At 41.4% G+C, this 12,827-nt stretch overlaps 1 protein-coding gene across 2 annotated transcripts in view; it reads left to right on the forward strand.

The window, feature by feature from the left end:
* The first annotated feature begins 1,505 nt into the window (after nucleotides 1-1,505).
* The window catches only part of OXR1 (oxidation resistance 1), a 232,697-nt gene continuing 221,375 nt past the window's right edge, over nucleotides 1,506-12,827 (forward strand). For both annotated transcript variants that reach the window (XM_063131041.1, XM_063131042.1), the window contains exon 1: nucleotides 1,506-1,583. In XM_063131041.1, coding sequence (XP_062987111.1) covers nucleotides 1,567-1,583 — 17 coding nt within the window. In that variant the 5' untranslated portion in view covers nucleotides 1,506-1,566. The remainder of the gene's footprint in view (nucleotides 1,584-12,827) is intronic.

Raw genomic sequence — 12,827 nt, forward strand, 5'->3', positions numbered from 1 at the left:
AGAAATTTATCCAACCCCCTTTTAAAGCCATCCAAATTGGTGGCCATCTTGTTGTAGTGAATCCCATATTTTAACTATATGCTGTATGAAGAAGTACTTCCTTTTATCTTTCCTGAATCTCCCACCAATCAGTTTCATGGGATGACCCCGGGTTCTAATATTATGAGAGAGGGAGAAAAATGTTCCCCTACCCACATTCCACATACCATGCATCATTTTGTACACCTCTATCAGGTCTCCTCTTAGCCTGCATTTTTCCAAACTAAACAATCCCAGCTGTTTTTAACCTTCCCTCATAGGGGAGATGCTTGAACCCCTGGATCATTTTAGTTGCCCTTTTCTGCACTTTTTCCAGCTCAAACACATCTTTTTTTAGGTGTGGAGACCAGAACTGTACACAGTACTCTATGGTTGCACCATAGATTTGTATAAAGGCAGTATGATACTGCCAGTCTGTTATCTAGGCTGGCCATGTGCTGTCTTTTACACAGAATTTAAAAGGCTGCCAGAGGATATTCTTTATTTGAAAATGATCTCTATTTGAAGGGTTGTCCTCTTCAATTCCTGTTTGAAGATAAAGCACCATAAGAACTGTTGTCCATCAAAAGCTAGATCCTGGACAGCAGACAGAATAGACAGGCGCACAGGTCACCCAACCAAAGGTTTCCACACTATGGTGAGATGTACTGTATTTCTATTTAAATTTCAATTCTTTTTAAATTTGCATCTACTGTGTACATATAAATTAGTATGTGCAAATCACTGTCCCCATTTGGCCCTTTTTTTTTTTTTTTTGATGATGCATTTTCTCTTTTTTGACTATTCATAAATGGCGTCCTTGCTCTCTGATCCTAAACCTATTTAAATGGAGTAGGCTTTAATGATTTTAAAGTCTTTTGATTTTCTCAGCAAGCCTGTGATTGCTGGTGTAGAAGAAGGTCCTGTTATGTCCCTGGTTCTAACCTTGTCTCCCTTGTGAGCTCACAAGATGGCCTTCAGTCTGGTATCAGGTATTGAACAGAGGGTTCGAACTGATGATTGATGGGATTATTTAGCAATTATGTTCCTGTTAGAAAGGCAATTAGCAGAGAAAAACAAAAGGGCAAAACAGAATGAGCATTTACCAGTCCCACATGCACACAGTATCATAGGATAATAAAGGAGACCATACCCTTCTTTCAGTAAAGGAGAGAAAACAGTTTTACTCACAAATATTCTTGTATATACAATGCAGGTACAGAGTGGAGTTTCAAAACAGTTTGTTCAGTCCATTTGTGTTCTATAACACCGGCAAGAATAAGAAAGCAAATTGCTGCTTCCAGCAATGGAGGAGGTCCTGGGTACACCTTCATAACCATTTCCCCCCATCTCAGTGCATCCTGGACCCTCTCAAATCTGCTTGTGCAAATTCAAAATAAAATATGTTTTATAGAAAATGTTACTTCAATAGTCATGCCAGGTTATCTATTTAGCCTGAAGATTTTCTGTTTTTGTTCCTTCACCAGGTCAACAAGAACAAGACTGAGTGCTGATTTCTCATAAATGTGAATCAAAACATCTACCATTATGTTTAGCACTAAAAGGTCAGTGTCTGTCTTTTTCCATTTCTTTCTCTCTCTTGCTCTTCTTTTTAATCCAGCCAGACAATATAAATTTATAAAGCAAACATAATATAAATAATATAAATATAAGACAATTATATACCTTTGCCAAGTTAGCAATTTATTAAAAATGATCAAATATAAAACAAATGTATTATTTCATTAAAGCTTGATTTGAAGAGTCAGAATGTGCATCACAGGGCTGCATTGCAATGATTATTATATTTGTTTTCTTTAAAGATGAATGAACACCTCTTTGCTCAGCCCCAAAACCAATTGGGATGCTCGAGTGTTTAAGTCAAACGCTAAAAGAAATCCTCAGCTGTTCCCCAAGTATTCTGCTTGAGCAGCCACTGCCCCCAGATTCCTACAAAGTTCTCTGTCTCCACCACCTCCCTGCTGGTTCTCCTCCTTCACAAGGAGTGGAGGGACCCTTACCTGGGAAACGAGAGAGGGTCCAGGAGAGGGTCCATGGGGCCTCTTCTCCATAGGAAATGGTATGGTGATTTGGCACCAGATCATGGTGCTTGACTACAAGCCCCATGTTCCTGGCAGGAAATAATGTAGGGTGGCCATGTGTCCTCTATTTGGTGGGCTGCCGGAGGACTATCCTCTGTTTGAGGGCATCTTCCCATTTGAAGGAATGTCTTGTCAATTCCAGGTTAAAGATAGAAGAGCTATAAGAAGAGCTGTCCACCAACAATTTGCACTCAAAAATAGACTGAACTGTCTTTTGTACTATTATAATAAGTATTTTCTAAATTTGCATCTATACATATTAATTAGCATTTGCCCATTTTATGCAAATCATTGCCCTTTCATCCCCTCTTTTTTGGTCAAGCATTTTACTCTTTTTTTTACAATTCATAAGTGGGCACCCTAAAATAATGTGCAGAGCCCAGGGCTTTTTCTCAGTAGGAAATGGCATGCTCTGTGAATCATTTCCTTCTGGGGATCATGGGGCCAGTCCCTTGAAGCTTCTCCTGTCCTTCCTTCCTTCTGCAAGGTAGGATTTTTTTTGATGGAGAAGTGGGGAACCCATGATGGAGGGAAACGAGTCCCCTCCAAGATTGGTCATGGGGGCTGAGACCTCCCCTTCCCTCCCAGGACAAGAAAAACACTGCTGTTGTAGTTGAGGATGACTGTAAAATGCTCTATAATTTTCACTTGGAGCAGCAGTAGTTCTTAGATTTCTTCCTCTTTTTTTTTTATTCAAGCATCCATATGATTGTGATAACCTCATTTTAACAATATTGACTGTGATAGCATGTAACTTTATTATTAGGCTATTAAATAATCCAATGTAAAAATATGCCAGAATGTTTTTGACTGGCTATGTGGTATTCAGGTTTGATTACTGCAATGTGTTGTATGTGAGGCTGCCCTTGAAAACAGTTCGGAAACTTCAGTGGGTGCAGGATATGGCAACTGGGATTGAAAACATTTCTACTGGTTTCCAGTATGTTTCTGGATCCATGTCAAGGTGTGATATCTAACCTATATAGCCATCCACAGATTGGGATTTCAGTATTTGAAGGACTGCCTATTCCTGCATGAAGCTTTCTGTTTGAAAAAACATCTGTAACCGAGGCCCTGGTTTTTGTATTTCCATTAGCAAAAGTGAGATATGTGGCAGGAGACAGGGCCTTTTCAGCGGTAGCACCCAAACTGTTCAATTACCTCACTAGAGGCACTCACCTAGTGCTTAGTCACCAATCTTTATTGGTCAGATAAGTATCCCTAGGGAGTGACCTTTTTATTCTCCTGGGCCTAACTGGATAGTTAGCTTTGGTTTCACTGCTTTTTTCTTTGCTCTTTTGTGCTACTTTAATATTACTTTTATTGGCTATTTTTACTATGATTTGAACTGGTTACATATATAAAATGGTTACATATATAATTTGTTGGCTGCTGTGGAAGGTTTGGCTGAAATGTGGTGTAAAACCTTTAACATGAAATAAAATAAAAATTAGGTCATAGGACCCACACCAGTTAGAGATCTGTTTCATAATTTTGTCTAATTACTGTAGCTCTTTGAATTTAAATTTAGTTTCTACATGTATCAGATTTCCAGCCCTGAAGAGTCAAAAATGCAGTTCATTTTATTGAACAATATTTTTCATACACTCTGTGCTGTAGCTCAGCGGGGATTAAAATTTGATTTCTTTTGAAAATGGCACAACTTAATTTCTAGCCATGTGAGCGTCCCCAAAGCTGGCTTATAGTATTTTGTTCCCCTGTAGCTTGTACTTAATATTTTCCCTGTTTTCTTCAAGTAACTTCTAACAGGAGGCAGACTGGTGCAGTCAAATGAGATAGCAATGATTTTCTCCCCTCCCCCGCTCAATCCATCCATATCTCCAATATTTTTAGCTATATAATCCCCATTCACATTACCAGTTGATGAAATCAACAAGCACGCTGGACATGTTAACTATTACACGTTCCTTCTCTAAAGCAGCCACAGTGCCATCGCAGTGGGAATTTACTATCTGGGAATAAAACTGAACTGAACTAGCACTTGCAACACCTTCATGGCAGGGTTGCTATCTTTCATCTATTTAAACTAACTAAATAAAAACAATTCTGGCACCAAGAGCTGAATATCTTTGAGCATGTCTAGGGTTGCTTTTCTCCCCAAAGGAATTGGAATCTTACTAAAAGTTGCTTTCCAAATGCACTCCACAAATTAGTACCTCCCATGCGCATGACTGGCTTATTAAGAGATAGGCATAGGAACATCTACCAACTTAGGTTGGAGGCCCAGCTACACACCCCTTTCTGGGTAGGGATAACCTGGCTTCAGTTGTCTATGCTCTGGTAACCTCCTGGTTAGATTACTGCAATGCAATCTACATGGGGCTGCCCGTGAAGACTGTTCAGAAGCTGCAGCTTGTGCAAAATGCAGCAGCCAGATTGATAACAGATTGATAACAGGGAATACATACACACACACACAGGTTCTTGCCTTAACAGAATACAAACTAATGATAAGAACTAAGTTAAGAACAAAATTTAATACAAAACAGATACATTACAAATAACAGGTGAGGTTTTTTTACGTAGGAGCACTTGTGGTTCCAAATACTGCTCTCTTTCAAGTGGCCAGATGTGCTTCAACCAGAAAGTCTTCTTCAGTGGCCAAACATCTAGGCTTGTATGTCCAGGGAAATTTTATCAAATGGGGCTGACTGCTTTATATCATTCTCATTTACGCTGAAAGAATGGCAGAATGGGAAAGCGACTGGTGTGGCTTTATGGAGTTAATTTATTTACAAGGCCAAGTAAAATCCCCCCTTTGGGCAGCCCAAAGTGTTTTTTAAAAAACAAGCTATAAGCTTTGAATCTTCCTGCTGATGGGAAATGTCATGTTAAGCAGAGCAAAATTTGATTATTCAGGAAAGAGAATTAAAAGTTTGGTTTTGCTCTCACAGGAAATCAGAAAGTGTTCTAATGTCATGGTGGCATTTGCAGTGTGAATGGGCTGTGTTGAACAAATCACAGCTTCTGTGATTTCAAGCATAAATTGTCTCCTAGCGCCAGATTGGCAGACAAAGCCACTGTTATTAATTATGTGAACTTCATTATTCCTTCCTTCGTTGTTGTATATGAAAAGTACAGTTTTGCATTTGGTGAATCATCTCTGTGGAAGACTGTGAAATCCAGTTCAGAATAATTTGGGCGCACTTTGAGGCCATGAACAAGGAAAACAGTTACTTTTATTTTTAAAATTGTGCTTATGTGTAAACCAACATTTTTTATATATATTTACTCCCCCTCCTTTTCACTTTTGAGGGTTTTTGGGGGGATGATGATGATGATGATGATGATGGCCATTGCTTCAGGATTGTTTTTAGTGGCCTGGGCTTAGACATAAACATCTCAGCTTAAGAAGCCATGATATGCATCAGTTAGGGTGACCATATGAAAAGGAAGGCAGGGCTCCTGTATCTTTAACAGTTGTAGAGAAAAGAGAAAAAGAAGCAACAGTGTGAGGATGGAGTGAGCAGGCACAAGACTGATGTAGGCTGATCATGGGGAAAGGAAGACAGGGCTCCTGTATTGAAAGGGGAATTTCAGCAGGTGTCATTTGGATGCATGCAGCACCTGGTAAAATCCCCTCTATCACAAGAGTTAAAGCTGCAGGAGCTATACTAGAGTGATCAGATACAAAAGAGGGCAGGGCTCCTGCAGCTGTTGTGATGAAGAGGGAATTTCACCAGGTGCTGCATGCATAGAAATGACACCTGCTGAAATTCCCCTTTCAATACAGGAGCCCTGTCCTCCTTTCCCCATGATCACCCTACATCAGTCTTGTGCCTGCTCACTCCATCCTCACACTGTTGCTTCTTTTTTTCCAACTTGGTATAATGTGATTAACTCAGGATGTCTTCAAATAACAACAGTTTCCTATCTGAAAAAAGAAACTATGGCAACTGGGATTAGAACAAGAAAGCATCTTAAGCAGATTTCAAACTTTGGCTTGTATCACTCCTGGTAACCATTGTTTACTGGTTTAGACATAACAGGAAACTATGGTTAATTAACTATGGTTAAACTTCCTGAGTTGATACACTGGAAAGGTTGGAGAGAACCAGCACCATGAGGCCAGAATGCATGGAGAGAAGGCTTATAGATATCTTGGTTTATTAAGCTGATATATTTATATCCAAACTGGGATATTATTTCATTTGGGAATAAGTATTTGATTTTATTGGGGGAAAGATAATATGTATTTTGACTATTTTAATCTTCCATGCTAACTTTGCTCCAGTTAATTGAATCTATAATATTAAAATACCAGCATGAAAATGTAGACCAGCATTTTCAGCCATTGAATTTCTGTAAACCTAGGGCATGAGTCAGTTAGAGTTAAGCACTCTAAAGTGTAAAGGATTTAATGCTTAAATTTGTCTCACTTAAATGAACACGACTAAAAAGTGTTTAACTGTGGCTGGCTGTCAAACTGTAGCTGTCACCTGTCTGTCTGTTTTTATTCTACTCCCACATTTTGCTCCTAACTCATGTTTTCCCCCATTGTTCCTCCTCTTCATAAGGCAAGTAAGACCCAGACTATGTTATTTTGAAAATGTTGCCAGCAGCTATGCTTACCTTAGAGAAGTAAAGAGAGAGGACGAAAAAGAAAGACCTCACTTCTAACTATGTCGTCACAGTAACATGTAGCTTGCACCCAACAATGAAAGAACAGCAGATAATCATTTGGGCATAGGCCATATTTTAGGTGCCCTCACCATTATTATGTATTCAGCATGATTTCCCTGTGTTTTGTTTCTTCAGCCAGGCAATAATGGTAAATGAGATCTAGTTGGGACCATTGTACTGTGTCTGTCCCTGCCTATCTGACAGAGTGGTTATAATTGTAGGCTTTAACGACTGTAAGGAAAATTAGCAGACTTCAGTGGCAACAAAAAGTGTTAGATACTGGCCAAGTTTGCATGTAATGTTAAACCAGAACTTGTTTGGTCCAACAGTGGGGAACTTCTAGTCTGTGGACCAGATCTGGCCACCAACCCTATCTATCCAGCTCACAAGCTCTCCTGCCAGGTCATGCCTCATCACACCCCCTCTGCTGCCCATCAATGGTATGTGGACCCCAGAAGGTTTCCACGATGGAATGTGGCCTCTGGGGGCAAACAGGTTACCCGCCCGGCTGTAGTTTGAACAGTTGAATCCATCACAGGCAGCAAACCATAGGACTAGCAGGGATCTGAAGATAGTCCATTCTTGTGTAGCAATGTGGGACACCCTGTACAGAAATGCTTCTAATGCGTGATAATGCATGGCCTTATTCCATCCAGTGGAAAGTAGCAGTAACCCAGGTACTTCATCCAGAGTTTGTCACTTGAGAAAATGTGGTTCATCCATCTAAGCCTAGGGCTGTGAGTGCTTTGCTCTTAAAAGTCTGAGTTTGAATCCCTGTGTATTCTGAGAGTTAATCTCTCTCAGCTTTGCCTGCCAGGGTTCTCTGTCCAGCAGCAAGCAAGGCCTGGAGGGCGGGGAGGTGGAGTGGCAGTGGTCTATCGGGATTCCATCCCCCTGACCGGGTGCCCTGTCCCACAGTCTGCAGGGTTCGAATGTGTGTATCTGAAGGTGGGTGCCCAGGATAGAATAGGGATTCTGTTGGTGTACCGTCCACCCCGCTGTTCAACAGTCTCCCTTCCTGAGCTAGCTGGGGTAGTCTCGGATTTGGTGTTGGAGTCCCCACGGCTTGTTGTTCTGGGGGATTTCAGTATTCATGCTGAGGCTGCCCTGTCAGGAGCGGCTCAGGACTTCATGTCCGCCATGACAACTGTGGGTCTGTCCCAAGTAGTATCTGGCCCCACCCATGTTGCTGGGCACACTTTGGACCTTGTTTTCTGTGCTGGATGGGGTGACAGGGATCTGAGAGTGGAGGAACTTTCTATAGTTCCATTGTCATGGACAGATCACTACCTGGTGGGGTTTAGACTGGCTGGCACTCAAAACCTCTGCAGGGGTGGAGGGCCAATTAAGATGGTCCGCCCCAGGAGGCTGATGGATCCGAATGGTTTCCTGATGGCTTTTGGGGATTTTCCTGTTGCCTCAGCAGGTGATTCTGTCGAAGCCTTGGTTGATCTCTGGAATGCAGAGATGGCCAGGGCGGTGGACACGATTGCTCCTGAGCGTCCTCTTTCACGTTGTGGAGCCACACCAGCCCCTTGGTTTTCCAGTGAACTGGCAGCAATGAAACGAATGAGATGGAGGCTAGAGCGACGTTGGCAGAAAACTCGGAGTGAATCTGATCGAACACAGGCTAGAGCCTATTTGAAGGCCTACTCTGGCAATTCGGGCAGCGAAAAATCTTTTTTTCTCTGCCACTATTATGTCTGCAAAGAGCCGTCCAGCAGAGCTGTTTCGGGTGGTCAGGGGCCTTCTACACTCTGGCTCCCAAAAAGTGATTTCAGGCCTTTCAACAGCCTGCTGTGACCAATTTGCCCAGCACTTTGCAGACAAAATCGCTCGGATCCGCTCTGACTTGGATGCTATTGTTGATACAGACCGAGTGGATGTAACTTTGGCACCTGCTTGTCCAGTATTATTGGATACCTTTCATTTTGCACAGTCCGATTATGTGGACAGGGTGCTTGGATTGGTGAGAGCCAACACATGTATACTAGATCCTTGCCCTTCCTGGCTTATAAAAGCTGCCAGAGGGGGACTGGCTGAGTGGGTAAGCAGAGTGGTCAATGCCTCCCTTCGCCAAGGTAGGGTCCCAGCCTGCTTGAAGGAGGCAGTGGTAAGACCCACACTGAAAAAGCCCTCCTTGGCCCCCACTGTATTGGATAACTACCGGCCAGTCTCCAACATCCCATTTTTGGGCAAGGTATTGGAGCTGTTGTGGCCTCCCAACTCCAGGGATTCCTGGATGAGACGGATTATCTAGATCCATTTCAATCTGGCTTCAGGCCTGGTTATGGGACAGAAACAGCTTTGGTCGCCTTGGTGGATGATCTTCGCTGGGAACTGGACAGGGGGAGTGTGTCCCTACTGGTTCTGCTGGATCTCTCAGCAGTGTTCGATACCATCGACCATAGTATCCTTCTGGGTTGCCTTGCTGGGATGGGTCTTGGAGGCACTGTTTTACAGTGGCTCCATTCCTTCCTGGATGGACGGACCCAGAAGGTGGTACTGGGGAACTCCTGTTCTACTCCTTGGAGTCCCTCAGGGCTCTGTTTTGTCCCCCATGCTATTTAACATATACATGAAACCGTTGGGAGAGGTTATCCGGAGTTGTGGGGTGCGGTGCCACCAGTACGCTGATGACACCCAACTCTACTACTCCTTTCCACCCAATTCCAAGGAAGCAGTTCTGTGCTAAACCGGTGTTTGTTGGCAGTAATAGATTGGATGAGGGCGAACAAATTGAAGCGTAATCCAGATAAGACAGAGGTGCTCCTGGTCAGTCGAAAGGCAGATCAGGGAATAGGGATTCAGCTTGTGTTGGATAGGGTTACACTCCCCCTGAAGACACAGGTCCACAGCTTGGGTGTACTTCTGGATTCAGCCCTGAGCCTGGATGCCCAGGTTTCGGTGGTGGCCAGGAGTGCATTTGCACAGTTAAAGCTAGTGCGCCAGCTGTGCCCATTCCTAGAGATGTCGGACCTGGCCATGGTGACACATGCCTTAGTTACATCCCGATTGGATTACTGTAACGCGCTCTACGTGGGGCTGCCTTTGAAGAGTGTTCAGAAACTCCAGCTGGTTCAAAGAGCTGCAGCCAGATTGTTGACCGGGGCTGGTTACAGGGAGCACACAACTCCCCTGTTAAAACAGCTCCACTGGCTTCCGGTCTGTTTCCAGGCACAATTCAAAGTGCTGGTTATGACCTATAAAGCCCTATATGGCTTGGGTCCAGGTTATTTGAAAGAATGTATTCTCCCTTATGAGCCTACCCGTGTTTTAAGATCTTCTGGAGATGCCCTTCTTTCAGTCCCACCATCTTCACAGGCGCACTTGGTGGGAACATGGGAAAGGCCTTCTCGGTGGGTGCTCCGGTGCTCTGGAACTCTCTTCCTGGGGAAGCTAGGCTGGCTCCCTCCTTGATGGGCTTTCGGAAGCAGGTTAAAACTTTTTTGTTCCAGCAGGCCTTTGGAGAATAATCTGGCCCTCCATCTATGTTAATGTCTTATAATTTTGTTGTGTATTTTAAACATTTATGGTTTTGTTTCCCTCCTCCCTACCATGTATGTTTTAAACTTTGTAAGGCCGCCTTGAGGCCCAGCATTGGGCAAAAGGCATGATACAAATAAATAAATAAATAAATAAATAAATAAATAAATAAATAAATAATAATAATAATAATCTACCATCTTAGTGCTTAATTAGGGTCTTGCTATTTACTGTGTAATCTGTACAGCACCATGTACATTGATGGTGCTATATAAATAAATAATAATAATAATAGGGTTGCCACTTCTTTTTGCTGACAGACTCCTCATTTGTAACAGTTGTATGGCAGGCAGGTCAATTATCATCATCATCATCATCATCAATTTATTTCTTACCCGTCTCTACCTCTGGATCGAGGCGGGGAACAACATAGAATATTATAATATTATAAAACAGCTTTTTGTTTGATGCAGCTGTACTCCGGGACTTTTAATTCTGAGGATAACTTTGGACCTTTGCTGCTATGAATATATGGCCATCTTTTTCCACTTGCATATGTACATGTGTGTGTCTGTGCACATGTGCACTCATGAAAGAAAATGCAAGAAAGTTATATTGTGAGATGTTATTGCCTATCAATCTGCTACCAATTTGCCTCAAGACTGAGAAATCAATTGGTATTGTTTACTTATTCAATACAACATGTTCTAAGCAGGTCAGAATCTCAAAGAACAAATGCCTTTTACACATAATTTATTTTACAAAGCCAACAGAGCACACATGCATAAAATCAGCTTCACCGATTTCAAATAATATATCGCAGAGAAGCTTTTATGGTTATGAAAGCAGTGGATGAATTTGCTATTTTTTTTTTTTTAACCTTCCAGGCTGTGATACCTATATTCTAAGCCTGACCCCACTAAAATAGATGAGACGATACCAAGATTCAAGGTCTTGAGTATCCAGATCCTGAATATCACTTTCATCACCATTCATGAATTTCCTTAAGTAAGAAAGTAAAAGTGGGATTTAATTGGTCATTGGTAGAATAAAAATGGCAGAGAGCTGATGCCGGATTTTTGTTTTTAAAGAAGCTGCTAAAAAGAATTTATATAAAAAATGACTGTGGCCTGATATAATTGTATTGAATGAATGTTTCCATAAAATATATTATGTGGTGGCCAGATGCAAAGGAGGTCAGGGTTCCTGTACCATTAACAATTGTGCAGAAGAGAACATTTCCATAGGTGCAGCTTGTCAGATGCACCTGGTCTTTTTCACATCTATAACAGGTACAAAGAAAAATAAGAACAGTATACTTCTTGGTAGAAGTGTAGGCCTCTGAATTTATTTCCACAGTCATTGCATCAAAGAGAACTGATGATATCCAAAAGCACTTCAAATTTCCAGTTTGAAATCCTTTTCAAGCCATATTGGGGATGTTGATCAGGAGGAATACTGGAGTTGTTGTTTTTCTTTCGCTGGACTCAAAGAGCAGAAATGAATGTTTTCCAATTTTATTGATTGGTTGAACTCTGCAGTTTGCAATCACCTCTACAGATTTCTTCCAGATATCTTTCCCTTGCTAAAATGTACATACAAAATATTAAAATCTGGAGTTATAAAATATTCAAGTAGAAGCATTACAGATTTACTAACATAATAAATTATCTCATACAATATGGTAGAATAACTATCCAATAGAAGCATCAGGTATAGGATAATTCATCTTCAAATTACTTTCTTAAGAAGGTTTTTGCATAACGACTAAACTTATAGACACAGGCTATGTATTCCAGTTCTGTTCTTTCTTAATTGGTTTTCTTAATGTAGTCCTCTAATGTGTTTTTTTAAAAAAATGCTTTCTTAATGTGGAGGTCTAACCTGGCTAAAAACTTTATAATAAATTTATGGAAATGACTAGAATAGTGCCCTCAGTCTTATTTTAAAAAGCAGAATAGGAATAGAGTTGTTTTATTATGGTTTTAATTTTTGTGAACCGCCCAGAGAGCTCCGGCTATTGGGTGGTATAAAAATGTAATAAATAAATAAATAAATAAAAAATAGAGCTGAACACTGTGCAATTCTAAGGGAAAGCTCTTCCTGTACTCTGCCTTTTTTATGACAGTACGATATTGATATACAACATGGCAATAAATCTCCCCATTTGTGGATATTGTAACTTACGCACTTTCCATTTTAGTTCTGGGGAGATACAGCCCCGCTGATTTTCTTAAGTACAATTTGGTATGCATTGTGTGTCTACCTTTAATGGCACTTTCCATTAAAGTTTTAATTAAGCACACGTCACTGCATGCAGAGAAGCAATCAAAGGCTCCCAGGAAAGAAAACTCAGCACTGCTCCAGATGTACTGAAGGATGATTTCTTGATAATGCCCAGATGAATTTCAGATGAGGGAAATTTCTTTGTAAAAATATCACCAGCAAGGGGGAAAATAGTTACTTTATAAATAGCTCTTTGGCAAATATCGGTTTGTAAGAATGGGCTCATCTACAACCAAGCAGGATATCCCACCATGTAAGCAGTATGAAAGCTGTATATAAAAGGCAGGAGCC

Source organism: Elgaria multicarinata, chromosome 7 (assembly GCF_023053635.1).
Source record: "Elgaria multicarinata webbii isolate HBS135686 ecotype San Diego chromosome 7, rElgMul1.1.pri, whole genome shotgun sequence".
NCBI classification, from domain to species: Eukaryota; Metazoa; Chordata; class Lepidosauria; order Squamata; family Anguidae; genus Elgaria; species Elgaria multicarinata.